Source organism: Apaloderma vittatum, unplaced genomic scaffold, assembly GCF_000703405.1.
Source record: "Apaloderma vittatum isolate BGI_N311 unplaced genomic scaffold, ASM70340v1 scaffold14893, whole genome shotgun sequence".
NCBI classification, from domain to species: Eukaryota; Metazoa; Chordata; class Aves; order Trogoniformes; family Trogonidae; genus Apaloderma; species Apaloderma vittatum.
The window spans coordinates 38334-54721 of record NW_009706612.1 but is presented as its reverse complement, the minus strand read 5'-3'; the positions used below and the strand labels follow the sequence as shown (position 1 = coordinate 54721).

General features: G+C 43.5%; 1 protein-coding gene across 1 annotated transcript in view; it reads right to left on the bottom strand.

Moving 5' to 3' along the window:
* Positions 1-14913, bottom strand: part of LOC104271251 (transmembrane protein 132B-like) — a gene marked incomplete at its 3' end in the record, with an annotated part of 135296 nt that extends 120383 nt beyond the window's left edge. The window contains exon 1 of the mRNA XM_009865867.1: positions 14006-14913. Coding sequence (XP_009864169.1) covers positions 14006-14862 — 857 coding nt within the window. The remainder of the gene's footprint in view (positions 1-14005) is intronic.
* Positions 14914-16388: the final 1475 nt, after the last annotated feature.

Here is a 16388-nt window from a genome sequence, read left to right as displayed (position 1 = left end):
ACGTCACTCAATTTTCTTCAAAGAAAATTTAAAATTTGCATGCTTTGGTGGACCTGCTGATCTCAACAAATTGGATCAATGCAGAAAAGGAGAGCACTGTGCAACCCTGGTGCCCTGGGAGAGCGGCTCGTGCCCAGCCCATTAATGTTGGCTGTCAGACGCACCAGCGCCGTTACCCAGAAATCAGGAGGCTGCTGTCGCGTGGTCTGCGCGCGGTACAATCGAGGCACTGTGCAAAGAGGGCATTCAAGAAAAAAGAATTTTAAAAAGAAATCTGAGAGAAAAATACATGGAGCTGCTCAAACATCGTTGAATGGAGTAAAAAGCAACGTTTTCATAATGAGTCACATGATGTATTTCAATAGAGTTATTCACATAATTCAAGCAGACACAAATCCCAGTGTGAAAATATCCGTGCTCCCCTAGCCCAGTGGCAGCCCTTCCAGCATGACTTACAACAAAAGACAGAGAAAGTCCGCTCCCGTGGTACACACAAATCGGTTTATTATTAGACCTCATCCAGCACCATTATTTTCTGACAGTAAATGTGTTTTTAACAGAATTGAAATTTCTGTGAAGAACATTTTTCTTGTAAATGTTTAACTTTTCTTTTGGGAAAAACCACATTTGTGTTTCATGTCTGTTTAACATTAAGATACATTTCCCTTTCCATTCTGTTCCAAAGGAAGCACAACACAATTTAGAAAATGCTGCACTAAATCTCCCTGGCTCCTAAAATAAAAAAACTGAGAATGAGCCTCACATAAAGAAAAATTGCAAGTGCCTTACTAAGGACTTTATTCATTAGAAAAGACTCAACTCTATTCTGCTTCTTGTCTGTATAAGTGAAATATGATTTTATTAAATGAAGCCCTTAATATGTTTGCTAAGACTCTGTCAGGCTGAACATTAACTACATTTCTATTGTTTTTCAAGGCAAAAAAAAAGTTGTTCTGCAGAGACAAGTTCACTTACAGCTTCTTAACCTACAGACCAGCAGAGAAATTTGCTTTATTAAGTGCATCTGTGATGTCCAGCAAACACAGTGGGTACAGTGCATTCATAAAACAAAACCACAGAGACAGAGCTTTCAGCAATCATTTAAGGAAAGGAGAGGAAAACATTTTAAAAAGAAATTAAAAAAACCCCAAACCTACATTACATGCACTTCAATTCCAGGTAGCAGGATTGCACACACAAGTGCACAGCCATCGTGTACTGCCCGGGTGCATCCCAGCAGGTGTGGAGGACACCCCAGCAGAGACCTGCTCCTCCTCAGTAGGAAATAATTCCCGGGGGAGCCTTCCAGGCCCTTTGCAGAGCGTTCGCACCCCCGGGGTGAACAAGTCGCTGTGTCTGCCCGCATTGAGGCATTTCTGAGGTGATGCATTAAGTCCCTTCAGGGGGATCACAGCCAGTGAAGTAGTTTCCCATCCCAGCCGGAGCACCTGTGCCAGCACCAAGCCACATCCTTGCCCAAAATTATTCCCATCCTGAGCGGTTGTTTGCCTGGTCTTTGGTCTGCAGACTGAAGCCAGACCCGGGGCCACTCTGCCCTCTCCTGGCCTGCACACAGATCCAAGCCTCTGCAGAGATCCTCCATCTGCCCCGTGGGGGGCCCAGGCTGGAGGGACAGAGGGAGGGACAGAGCGGGGGACAGGGAAGAGGGGCTGGGCAGCCCCACTTGCAGGGCAGCACAGGACAAACGCACAGGAGGGTACAGCACCTCCTCGCCCACCAAACTCGCCTTGGGTTGGTTACTCTTTCTGACACCCCAAATACGTTTGTCCTGGTAAGAGACTAAAGGAAAGGGCAGGAACATCCCCTCAGCCTCAGAGTTCTCATTGAAAAATAACAGTTTGAGGGTAGAAGGGGCATTGCCTTCCACCTTTTGGAAAGCATCTACTATTTGAAGTATATCATTGGAACATGAGCAATAAAAGTAGTAATTTGTAAAATGAAAGCAATGACAGACGTCTCTTGTAAAAACATCATGATGCATTACAGACAAAATAATGTTACATAAATAGGATACGCATTAGAACTATTATCACCAACAACAGCACGGGGGACACTGCAGTTTAGCAAAGGAAGTGAAAAATAGCGGATGTGATTTAAGAGGCAGAGAGAATCTGTGCTGGCAAGTTGTAATTACTGAAGCTGAAACCAAGCCAGGATCCTGGTTGACTGCCTCCGGGCTTGTGAAATGCAACCCGAAACCTTTAAATGACCAAATAATTGCGACCTGGGATTTATGTCGCCAGCAAGACACAGCCATTGGCACGGCCACGCCAGGACAGCAGTCTGGCACTAACGCAGAGAAGGACAAAGCTCAAACACCAGCCTCCACCCTACTTGTGATTTCAGGTGTCTAGAATCGAATATTGACCTGAACCAGATCTGCTTTGCACAGTCATTTTTTCTTCCCAAGGTGGTACAGTTGCAGGTTTCTTTCAACCATTCTTCAGCTTCAGCACACTGTAAGCATCTCATGTCTAGTCAAAGGATATCACTCATCCATTTTATGGTTCTCAGAATGCAGAGATATCTACCCAATTTCCTACGAAACATTAGTATTAAAGTATGGCTTTCCCAGCCCAAACCATGCAAGCTGAACAAAGTTCTCCTGACGTTTTATGACAAGGTGATTAATATACTAAGAAGAAGAATGAAATGATACCAGATTATAAACTATTGTAAATCTTTCAGTCATCCCAGGAATGATGAATGTAGATTTCTTAGGAGAGTAGTACAGATTTAAACAGAATCATTTTAGTTTTCTTGTCAATCAAGATGCTATTTATATAATAGCAGAAACAGACAATGAACTCACTCAATCTTAAAATGAGGGTGTAGCACATGCAAGACAAGAGTTATAGGCACTTCTTTAACATTTTTTCCTTTAAAAGGAATTGAAAAACCATCCTAAGCTAGAATTTCCAAAGCTGTTGAAGTACATGTTCCACCTTAACCATAATTTCTGATGACTGACCTTCTCCCCTCCAAGCTAGAGCCACAGTGACAAGAAGTTCCGCGTTCAAATCATCCAAAGGTAGCTGGACTTCAAAAGCCTGAGCTGACATGACCTACTTTTTCTCCAAATACTTAAGTAAAAAGGTTTAAGAGTATGGTCAAAAACTGTACTGGCCTAAGCACACACTGGAATAAAATGCCTCAAACTTCCTTGGCACGGGTTATGTAGTCAAGCAAAAAGCAAATGCAAACTCTTTACCAGTCATTGCAGAAATGCTGTAAAGCCTTCAACCCCCACCTCGAGACAAGGGTTATGGCCTTCCTTGGTCTGCTTCTGGCTGCATGGGGGAACTCTGCGCTCTCTGACCCCTTGAGGCAGGCTGTCCTAGACGTTACCTCAATGCAATAATTAATAAATAATAATACTGAATTTGAGCTTGTGCAACTCGTGCAGTCTAAATGTTCCAAAGAAAAATGAATAATGCATGCGGAAGACATTCATTTGGGGGGGAAAAGTCTAACTTCAGTTTGAAATAAAGCCCTGGTTGCCTTGGCAAAGAGGATTTAATTGCTGTAATCACTACATCTCACATAAGGTCGCTGTTCGAGGGAGTCCACAGTACTGCGATTCATTCTGTGTCTGCTCCACAGCAAATAAAGGACTACTGGTCCCAAGAGCATCCATGAAATACTTCTGAAAAGGTTTAAATTATTTTTAAAGGGTTATTAGCTTTGGCAAATGAGTCAAAAGTCATCTTACTGAAGAGCATAGGTACTTATGCCACATTATGGAGATAACAGCAGGAAATGCCATAATTAAGACTGTACTACCAGTGTTACTGTGGGTCATTAAAAACAGTACCTAAAACATGACCATTCCCCATCCATCTGTGTCCCATCCACCCACCCACCCAGGGTTACTCCTGCCCCTAAAAAATTTCCCAGTAATTATCAGGAATACAAAGCCAGAACACTGGCACGCGCACGTGCCCTGCACACAAGCAAATTCAAATAGTTTTACTGGCACAAATCCTAAGCAACTCTCCGGAAGTCAATTAAATCACCCCTCTTTTCTGTGTAAGAGAGAGAAGACTCTGGGCAGGCAAATTAAATTAGAGATGGGCCACAGCCAAACTCCCAGATCCAAAACCCAAAACTCACAATGCATTTGGATCCTGGTCCAGATTCTCACAGTCTGCTACCGCTTCTCCCTCACCCTCTGCCACCTCTCAGGACTGGACAAACTTTTCAGACTGTCCTCAAGCATCACTTGGTGCATTTTATCATCATCTACCATAAGGGAACTGCATCAAAGCGCCCATACGTGTGCTTCCTGTGGCCGCTTGGCAAATTTCTTGCCCAGACCCTCATTAACTAGAGCAGATGCTTAGAAAGCCCATGAACAAGGCATCGTCTATCCCACACTTCTGCTTCTCTTCCTTTTCCAGTTCTAGGACCAGTGCAATTAGAGACGGGGATTCAGTGAAAATGAGTTTGAGGACTCCTTCATTAATACCACAAAACCTTAGGCCACACATTGAGACAAAAAGCAACCGAGAAAGTTCACTTGGCAGGAAAATTTTTAAAAGGCTGTAGTGGGGAGGGAAAGGTATATTTTGGTCCTAGTTAGCAACTTCAATGAAAGCAAAGTAGGAGCAGAGGGAGACCTGCTCAGAGTCAGGCCTGCTGGCTCAGAGCAATAAGGGTGACAAATTTGCCCCACAAATATGGGGCTTCTTGGCCATGGCCCTCCGAATGGCACCCTCCTCATCGGGATACCCCTGAAAATACTGCTGCTCTGACGGGTTCCCTCTCTGCTGGGCACATCCACACCACCTCTAGAAGGACACTAAGAGTACAGATGTTTTCTTCTTACATAGCTGTACGTAACTCAAACCACAGGATGAAGCACTGTCCCACACAGAGCGCTGACACCAAGCACCACTCAGGGCAGGCGGCTCAAGTGGCACTGAAAGCCAGGGGGAGATGAGAGATGAACCCGGCCACCCAGGACCAGCTCCCTGGGCTCTGGGAAGCTCAAGGAGAGCCCTTGCTGCAGTGCCCCCATGCGAAGCAACAGCAGCCCCACTGCGTGGGGGTTTCTGCAGCTCTGCCGGCACGGGGCATCCGCCTCGTTCCCCACTGCCCACACCGCGTTGGCAGGGCTGGCAGTCGAACAGTGCAAGAAGTGAAATAGCTTAAACTGTAAGCACCATTTGCTGTGCCTCGGGATGGCAGACTCATTTGTCACTGTTTTCTTCTCCTGCAGCTCTTTTGATTCATCTGGGATCCAATAACTTTGTTAATATGATTTCTTTCATACCCTGGCTGAGAACAGCAACCGAGGCACACGCAGCAGCTATCTGAAGCATTAAATACCCCACACAAAGCACAGGGCCCTGCTTTGCTTTGTCCAAAAACATTCCTTAGAAGTCCTTTATTGACATAGATTGCATAGGGGGCAGGAGGAGCACCAAAAACAAGAAAATGTGTTACAAAAATTCTTGCAATATTCTGGATTCTGCTCTTTCTGAAAGTTGTCCCTCCACAAAGCTGTCAGCTCTAACCATCGCACTGGTCTTCTTGCATCAGGCAACAAAATCTTACAGGTAAGCACAAGGACAGAAACAACTCTCTGTAGCATCCGTGGGAATATGAAGAAATTGTGATCAATGTGCTCTCTCAAAGGCAATACTTCATCAGCTCCGTGGGAGAGTAAGCGGGGTAAAATGACAGCAGTGCGCAGCCCAAACCATTTATCTCAGGAAGAAAGTAAATTTCAAAGTAAGCACACTTTATACTTTTCTTTTAGTACTGTTTAGTACACACTACAAGTAACTGCATCAACCACTGAATTACAGTTGTGTCTGCCTTGTTTAAACAAGACCGTGATTTACTGCACTGCCAGCTAATGAAGAGCCGGACAAGAAGCTGATCAATGCCATCATTGTCTGGCAGCACAAAGCAGGGACCACTCAGCATATTGTCCAAAACAAAGACATCCCCCCGCCAAGCTTCCTGCCAGGGCCTCGTTCACTAGGACACACAGTTTGCAAAAAGCCACAGCGTGTCCCCAAACTTGAAATGATCACTAAAGACAGGAGCTTTTTCTGACCTGTGTTCCCAACCTGAGTACAAAGCACCAAAAAAAAAAAAAATGGATGAAGAAAATGTTGATCTTGCAGCTGTCTTCCTTAAATTGACCTTTGCGATACTGCAAATTAAGGCAGGTTTGTCACCTGAAGGCAGCTTTGTGTTCATTAACAGAGGTAACGGAACTGAAAGCCAGATGCTCACAAGCAAAACTCAACTCCTAATTCTGTCTTCAGTGGCTTTCCCTTCCCATTTCATATCTCACAAATGTTCCTCACAACAGGGGTAAATCATCAGTCCCTTCCTGCAAGGCAATAACTACAGAGAGGACAGCCCTCAGCAAAAAGCAGATTTGGAGAAGAGCAATGCCCTCTGCACACTGGAGAGGCTGAACCTTTGGCAGCCCCTTAGAGGCAGCTTCTCATCCAAGAGGGATCGCTACCCCCAGAACAACTTCATGTGGCAGAGAGGGAGTCTGAGCAGATGCCACAAACCAAGGGCATCCTTTCGGCTGTGGTCTCCTCCAAAATCCTATTGCCTCCTTCCCAGGCACGCTCTGCACCGTGAGCATTTTAACCACACAGCTCGTACCTGCTCTCAGTGCAACCGAGCCACATGTGCTGGCAGCGCTCTGCAGATCCGCACCCAGCCCTGGGGCAAGCGGGGAGTTGTGCAGGAGCTGCCTGGAGTTAATTAGCAGGAGCTGTCATGTCGAAGCTTTCGGAGACAGGGATCAGTCTAGGAACAAGCTTGTAGAACCCGAACCATTTAAAAATGTAAAATCTCTTCCCATTACCATCAACAAGGCTGAGTTTGTGTCAAGTCACATGGTGTATTGGCACCTTCCAAATCCACGGGAAACGCTTTCACATCTTCTCCGTTCGCAGCGTATAGCAGTGTCTGCTAACACGCTGGCAGACAAGAGGTTGTCGGGGCTCCTATAATAAACCTTATTTGTCCCACACATGTAAAACAATCTGATGTGTCAAACAAGATGAACTGCCACCGGTTACACACAGCACTGCTTACCCACTTGTAGTTCGGCGATGCAGAGACAAGATGCCTGCTCCCACACCAACTGACTTAGAATCAATGTAACTACAACGCTCTTCTTTTTCCACTTTATGGTTCTGAATATGAGATACAGAAAATTCATTTACATAACACTGCCGCATCCCTTAGCGCTCATAGATGCAGATGGGCACATGAATGAGGCAGCTGCGCTGCTGCCAGGACCTGAATAGAAGAAAAAGTAAGGTTTCAAGGCAAACCAAACACCTTTTCCAATGGAAAGTGGGTCCTTGTTTCATTCCAGGTGTACTCAGTGCTCGCCCACCATACACATTAAACATTCCCAAACCGTCAAAATTTAAAATAACCAGCAGTCAAACTACTCACCTTCTCAGTGAAAAACACTGGTGAAATACACATGCAAGCTAAATATTTTTAATTAATCTGATTCTGCATTTTGGTCTTCTGCAACTCTTAGAGCATTTCCCCGCTCCCATGGGAGAAGGGAGCATCCCTAAGCCATTCCTAAGCACCCCACAGCCACGGCTGCCGAGGGAGCGGGAAGGGGCAGACAGCCAGAACAGTCACCCCAGTCACCCAAACTCAGCACCACAGCCTCATCACCGTCTCATCCTCCTTTAACACCTTAAAAATGCCACGGTAACAAGCAGCTGTGTTTCTGGACAAAGTGGCACGTTCAGGACCCCCTCTGCAGGGCAACAAGAAGCCACCATCAGAAAACATTTCAATAAAATAGAGTGTTTTATCACCACGATGCTACAATCCCATCTCAAAGTGCTTCAAAGCCAATACCCAACAACTAACAAGAGCTTCTCGCTGTTGCACAGGGCTGCTGCTCTGCCTGGTTTATTCCTGTGAAGAGTGATCGTGGACAGCTGATTATTGTAGCAGATAGTTGACCTTTATCTAAAATTCCATTAAAAAGCTTTATTGACTCTAGTTTTGCAGGGTCTTTCAGGATTCACTGGGTCATTTATTCACTGTCGGATATCCATCGCTTTTTAAGCTTTTAGGATTGCTCAAGCTCTAGGAAGGAGCTGCGTTTTTTTGTCAGTTTTAACTGCTTTTAAGCCTGCATGAGGGAGTGGGTTCTTTTCTTCTCCTTCTCCGGTGTGGCTTGGGCAGAGAAGGTTACCTTAAGGCACATGAAAAAGAGGGAAAACCTGGCAGTGTGGTACAGCTACTTCCAGGGCAGGCTGCTCGTGCACGTGGGTGCAGCACAGCCCCGCACCGCCTGCAGGTACCCAGGGAGGACGCCTTTTCCACCTCAGTTGACAGAGGTTCAGGACTAACTGCTTCATGCAACATCCTGTGAAATTTGTAACTCCCTACATCACGCCAGGCTTTCATCAGCTGAAGCCACTTTTTCTGGGCCACATGTCCGTCTCAAACAGAAATAAGAAAGCTACAAGAATGGTTCAACCCTTTCTGAAAGGGAATTTATAGAAATGGTTTATCCAAGCTAAAAAAAATTCTGGTGACAGCTCCCTCAGGCTTCGCAGGAGTGTCCTGAAAGGATGTTACTCCCTTTCCCATTCAGTGACAAAAAGAAAAAAAAGCAGTGGGAGGAGGATAACGTATGCATAGAATGAAGCAGGAGATCTAAAAAAACCAGTGTGCATTTGTCTTTGAGGAGTATGTTATACTGCGTATGTACATGGAGACTGCATAAGGTTGCACAGATATCTCTGGCATTTCCAGACTTTGCCGTGCTCGATATTTTTTATTAATATTACTTATTACTATTTCATATTTTACATCTAGTTCAATGTACCTTCAGAGAAAAGAGAGAAGTAACAAAATTTAAACAATCATCTAGTGTTTATTAAAATCTTTGGGTAAAAACCAAATATTCCCAAATCGCCAGTAATGCGTTAATTCTGTAATTATTTCTAAATCTGAACTAGCATTTCTGCTTAATTTCAGAAGGACATTTTTTCCCCTTTCTCAACACTTTCACTTCTGCTGAATGTTCATCTGAAAATGACGCTTCAGTTAATCATTTATTTCTCTCGCCAGTAATAATCCTGCCCTGCTTCCCCATTCACACCAGCCTGGTTACAAGTGATGAAGGCCACGCGGAGCCTCCTCCTCACAGGCAGCCAGGCTGCGCTCCCCACAGACTGTATGCTCTCATTTTCTATGCATTGCCAGATCTAAAACCTTCTGTTTTCTTTCCCTTGTTTGCTCTTGGCAGCTATTGGCAGGAGACATCCTCTTAATGATCTTTTTCTGGCCTTCTAGACGACTGCTCAGACTTCTACAGATCTTTCATTATTAACGTAGAAGCCTTGTAAGTCAGTTTTAATGGCCTGTGCAATTTTTATTCCTTAGCAGGAGACATAACCTCCTCCATATGGATACATGTTTATTAATATAAATCCTTAATATATTTCTCCTAGTGAGAATAATCAGTAAAAGCCAACTGCTGCGTATTACACCTTGTACCAGCTCATCCGAAAGTCAAAAAGTAATCTTTGCCCTGCAATGTGTGAGGCATGGCAGAGAGAAGCAGATAATCTTTTTCCCTGAGGTTGCCTAGGCACCGAACGACAGCGAGGTTTCTTTGCAGGGTCCCGCCGTTCCCCTCCAGCCAGAGGACCACATCCCGCCCGCAGCCACTTTCATTTCTCCAGCATGGGATTCATTACCTGGTTTCAGCCCCTTACTATTATTCCTGGAGTATCTCCAATCTCTGTTTCTATTCTGATTGGGCATAAAAGAAGGATGGGTCGCTCGTGTTAGGGACGTGTAACAAATGCCAACAAACCCACTTTTTTGTCTGTGACTCGACAAATTGCTATTAGTGCTCAGCCTTCATTACCAGCACAGCCTGGCTAACAGTTTAAATGGGGAGACTTGGAAAATGGGGCAAAACTGTCGTTTATAAAGAGAGTGCCCTGGTTTCTTTCCTATAACCAAGGGGCGATTGTCCATTTACTCCATTAAATGTTTTCTGGATGTACAAAATGACTCCCATCTTTCTTTTAAATACTCCCTTTGAGTCTGAAGATGGAGTTAATAATAACATGCACCACAAAAGAAATACAAGCCATTCCCAGTGCTATTGGATGAGATTTCTGTCCTGGTTAAGCAAGAATTATTTTCTCCTGTCTCTTTTACAACTCCTCCATGTACATCAGGAGACTTCTGTTTAGTAAACAGCACAAAAATCGGTGTTACCTCTTCTTTAGTCATGATTTTCATATTTCAACATTTACTATATTTCATCTAAGTTTGTCATTAAAGAAGGTAACAGAAATGCTCCTGTACGTCAAGAGACAGAAAAGTTGTGGCACTACAGCATTTATTAGTCCTCCTGGAATCTCAAAGCTGTGCTTCATTTCTCCTTTTTTTTTTTTTTAAACTAGTTAGCCCATAAAAAAGTTTAATCATGGCAACATAGCCCATTTCACCCATCTCTACAGTTAAACTATGTTAAGCAGCAACCCACCTAACATAACGGGCAAAATTTACGTTCCCAGATGGTAAATTTTACAGTACGGACAGACTGGACCAGCACAGCCGCAAATTAACCTCCAGTGTCACAAGAATTTCACTGAGCACATGTATAGATCATCTGTCAACAAAATGAGCAATATGACTGTCAGGCACAGCAAAAGCATTAAATGAAGGCTCAGCCTCCAAATTCTGGCCCTTGCCATGTCTGCGTCCCTCAGTTACACCCAGTCACGCTGCCTGCATGGCAGGGGGAAAAGGAACAAATTCCCCAGACGACAGCACAACTACAACTTCAACTCAATCTTAAATTCTCATTGTTGAACGAAAACAAACATCAGAAATGTAGCTTAAGCAGAGCAAAATCAGTTTGCGTTAATGAAAGGGACTGGAAATGAAAGCTGGGGCTTCACCCAGACCCTGCAGCATCACTTTGCAAGTGACATTACTGGAAGGACAGAGGTCTAACAAGTGAGTGTCTTTCAACATAACACCCTGATGAATCAAGAAACTCTTTCCAATTGCTTTTCGGTTTCCAAGCTTGGTTAAGAATCCCAAACTGTACCAAAAGGAGGAAGAATCTGCTCTCTTATGAGAACTGAAGTCAGTTTTGCTTGAACAAAATCCAACGTAAAATAAAATACCACACAACACAGCATGAAATAGTAAAGAGATGCATAAAACTGAGCATATCTGTTCTTCTACCTACTGTCAGAGCTCGAGGTTGGCATCAAACACTGTGCTGAGAATGACTTGATTTTGATCTATTGTCTCATATGAGCCAGACTGCAATTCACCCCGCTACACTTATAACAGATATGATTAAAAACAATCAATTATATTAGGCAAAAATATATTTCCCAAGGCAAACATTCACTTCAATGTATTTTTCTCTGGCCATAACACACAGAAATTCTATGTATATAAAAACCTTCTGGGTTTTTACGGACATTAGCATTGAGCTGAAAAACGGAAAGCCTGTGAGGGAAACTGCATAAATTAGATGCAGGCACTATAGTGATTGTATTTCCCTCGGCATAATTCCCTGCCTACTGTGTAAACTTCAGCTGAATAATCTCTCCACGGGCCCCACGTATGTCATTCGAAATAATCATAGCAACACTTGCTGGTGCTCTCTCCATCCTGAAGGATGGGTGAACCATCAGCAGAATTGCATTTTGCCTCTTACTTTCCGCATTCAACTGAAGGTTAAATAAAAAGACTTGCAGTTTCTCTGATGAAAAGCACAATGCAAGCAAAGCCAATAAAAGACCAGACAAGCTAGACTGCATAGAGCCAATAGTGAATTTTCGTCTGGGCACATAAAACATGCTGATTTATTGTAACAGAAACATCTCCTGAAGATGAACCGATTGCTCACACTTTTCAAAGAAGGAAATCCCCATGGTAACCTGACTGCCTCCCCAGCAGCTCGGGAGCTCCATGTGTCAGGAAAAGTGCCATGGAGTGACTCCCACCTGACGGCTGGAGACGTGCAAGTCGTAAGGGCCAGTGGGAGAAGCATCTCGGGAGTAACCAAGCTCTTGTGGCTCATCCTGGAGCTCCCCACAGTTTGAAGGCTCTCAACTCCCTGATGTCTGTTTCCCTGAAACCCCAGGTTTGTTGCTGAGCTCAGCACTTGCAGAAACTAATTTGCTTTTCAAAGACAGCATTTCAAAACTATTTCTGCAAGTTTTTGTGCTTTCCTGGCCAGCAGAAATATCAAAACTCTTCCCTCGTGCCTTTTGTTACAAGGTAAATGCTATTTTAGAAATTCCAATGGAAAGAAAACTCACTCATCTTAGGTCTCGAATATCTAGGGAGTTTTAGCTGTGGTGTGGCAAAGAGAACAAAAAGCTGAGAATTAAGAGCTGGTGTTAGATCCTTGTAGAGCCTTAGGCAAATTCCATAATCCGTCTGCTATAGCACTGAGGATCAATACACAACTGCCAAACCTGACTGCTGCACGAGGCTGGTCCATCCACTAACAGTGGATCATAGCCAAAACTATATTTAACAAGGAAAAGGCACTAAAGAATAAGTTGGGTTTCTAGGAAGACCTTGCCTGACCCAAACAGAATCACAGAATCACAGAATGTTAGGGGTTGGAAGGGACCTCTGAAGATCATCTAGTCCAACCTTCACCCCAGCATACCTAACCACTACACCATAGCCTCAAGTGCTAGATCTACTTTTTTTTTTTACTTTTCAAGTTTGCTTAAACCCTATGATATTTTTAAACCTTATGATAGTTTTTCCCCCCCACCCTCAGCAGATGTAAGTGCCTGGGATGTCGTGGACCATTTCTGTCCCTCTGCCTGGGCGCTGCGCTATGAACCGCTTGCCCTGGTTCACGCAGCAATCTCTAAGTTCGTTAATATGTGTGTGCTATTTCACAAACGTGGAATGATTTGAAAGTGCTGGATAAGGTTTGCTGTGCATTTTCTCAACATCTGTCCCCGAAGTGCACTTCTGTCATGTTCTGCTCCCGTAGTTCTCATATCAAAAATTCAGAAGTAAGGCATGAATCTGTTCTGAGGTCTGCTAGCATGGGCTGCAGCTCCTTCTTTCCCAAGCGTCTCGCATTCTCACAGCATATGACACTTTCCAATTACCTTTTGGCCCTTTTATTCCCCCAGTCTGGCTCACATTTCTCTCTGAATTTGGTCTCTATGCAGCTCTGAACCCACAGTCTGACAGCTAAGGACATAACAAATATCCAGCACTAACCCTCGAGGTGGTTAGAAAAGCCTGACTTCTCTTATTACAGGCAGATTCACAAGTAAAGGTCACCAGAAAGTCTAAAAACTTAACACAGAAATGGGGCATGCAAAAAGCAGTGAAAAGTTTGAGGATGAAGGATGGGCTGTCTTACAGAAAAACTGAAGATAACTTGCAAAGTTTGGATCCAAATCCTGGCTCTGCCAAAAGGCTTCCTACGCAAGCTGAGGCATGTCTCATTTTCTCACCTCTCAGCTCCCCTCTGCACAACGCAACATAATAGTTCCTCACCGGGTATGACCTGTGCAAGATGTACCCCATGTATGTTAGAATGACGATAAGAAAGTTGATAAAAAGAGAAGAAGCTTTACCAAAGATATGAAAAACCCTCCTGCAAACTGCCTAGCAAAATGGATTGCAGCAGTTATCCTGGCTGACTTACAGAGGCAAAATTTAAGAGGCAGAATTATGACTAAGAGCAAACAGAATTAAAACAAAAAATAATCATACAAACATTTACAGCTCATACTTTTAAATCAATTTCCGTGTTCCAAAAAGTGTCATCCACACAGATAATTCAAGACTATTTATAGTTTTCCTCAGTTGGAGAGCAAATGCTTAAGTTCTCTCAGGAAAACACTGAATGTAACTGAAGAAATTACACCTGACATCAATTTGTCCCTAGTTGTGGAGTGTTTAGCATACAGCACTTTAAAAATTCTCTTACCTTAATACAAACTGGTCTGCTAGAGAGTCATCAGCCAGGGAAATATGGAAGGTCACAACATCACCTTCTCTGACCGGGTTGAGTGGTAAGCGAATAACGATATTTTCATCTAGCCTCAGTGAAGACTGTTTTAATTGGTCTTGATTTGGGTAAACAATGATGCTACCAATCCTCTCCATAGCTGACAAAGCCTGATGTTCATTATCTTGACCTGCATGGATATTGTTTTCCCACTTTGCATCCTCTGGAGAACATTCCCCATCTGCTGTATAAATCTTATAGAAGAGCTCCACAGTAATCCCTTCCATGGAGGCTGTTTCCTCTGAAACCCGGGGTGGAGGGGAGCTGAACCAGCTAGGAGATAGTTCCAGCTCCGCAACACATAATCCTAGATGACCTGTCAATCTACAGCTGGCCACAACTTCTCTAGACTCCAGAAAAGCAAACATCTTCACACAAGGCAAGCTCTCCGCAGAATTAGAGTCATCCCAGTCCTTCCCCGCAATATAGAACAAGGTTTGTATTTTAGGTTTGTTGGAATAGATTGAGCTGTCGATTATGTGAGATTTTAATTTCCAATTAAAAGTGAATTTATCTGTGAAACCAAAAGATGCAGAAGTCAGCATGAGGTCCAAGGGAACAGCCTGTTCAACAGAAAAGGGTCCATACGTGGCGTTTAGGACAGGTGGCAGTTTGGCTTTGTATATAAAGAATGAATCCACCCTAGACTGCAAACTGGAGTTCCTCATGATATCCTGGTTGGCTTCTTTGAGGAAGAAGAAAATATCAGCATTGCAGATGTGATAGCTCGCAGGGAGATACGTTGGCAGGTTTGAAAATCTCTGTATGCTGTCCATGATCCCTCCTCGGCTCTCCACCACTGCAGTCCAAAGATAAAAGGAAACAGAAAGACAACTCTAATGTTTGCTTGGCATGCCCCTCAGTTTTCCTCAAAAGCAATGTATTACCAAAGATCGAACTGTTAGCCACAATTACGAATCAATCTGACACAGGTACCACGGAATAACGCTGTTACACACTGAAAACCTCCCATCGCATCAGCTGCACTGCTCCCTTTCCACCTTCCCCAATCGAGTATCTACTTGAAAGCCATTAATCAAGAACCGGATACAACAAGGAAGAGATTGACCGGCCAGATCCAAATCTGAGTCCAAAAACTTTTTACTGGTTGTTTTCTGTTCCTTTATTGCCAGATCAAGCTTACAACTTTTTCTCATCCATGTTGTAGTATATGTAAGAAATTGGCACGTTGAATATTAGTAGGCAGTAATGCAGAATATTTTCTCTAGTCTAACACTGCTAACATACAGTGCAACGGGGGGTGGCAAGTCTGTATCACTCCAAATCCACTTTTACCAGGTCAACAGTTTGGAAACTGATAAAAGCTTTGTGTTCTCAAAACTAAAAACTTTTCAGAGAAAAAAAAATATGGGGTTTGAAAGAGGTCTCAGTGCGATGAATTTATAGGCCAGAGTGAACTTGAAAGGAGGAGAGAAATCCTCTGCATGCACAAGGTTCGCATATGCTTAGAAGCATTTTTTGGTTTAATTCCAGAGGAGAATGAAACACATTTGGAAACGACAGAAGCTTCTCTACAACACAATGGTCAATCCTCCAGCCAGCACTGAGTAATTTTCCCCAGGCAAGAAAAGATTCCAGAGGGAAGGAGGGATCTTTGGTTTGGGCTGATCTCTAATTAATAGTGAGATATATTCAATCTGGGCTGTCAGTCTACCAGAAAGAAACGGTGGGTCTTTCAAACTAACAACTCATATACTCCAACTGAAAGCTGGTGAAAACAAGCTCCTGGGACTCCCACAGAAGAAATAAACAGAAACCAAAAGAATTGAAATGAAGCAGTTCCATAGTGTGCAGAGATAACAAAGGAACAATGACAGATTCTAAGGTCAAAGCTCTTGTTGTCTCTCGCTGAGGCTTAGTGGCGATTTTACTGTTTGTCAGGACCGGGGAGCGCAGATACACAACATGACAACTGCACAAACAATTACACCTGTTACAAGCCAGATGACTCAGAGACTTGTAGCCACAATTTAGCACAGATAAAAGCTCTAATATTTAAGCTATTTTTTCAGGTTGTGTATTTTTAAAGCCTACACTTACTGAAGACAGAGCAAATCTCATCCATTCGAATTTGCTTCACTCTTGTTCTTAGTTGAAAGTCGGCTCATTTATTTTCGATGGCCTGATATTATCTATGCTTGCTTAAATGCTTCTCATTTCATCACAATACTTCTGCCTTTACTTTTGCTGTATATTTAATCGTGCCAAAGTTTTTCTGCAGCCATTGGAAAATTCTTTGTGAGAGTGAGTAAATATGCAAAAAACATACAAAAGCACAAAA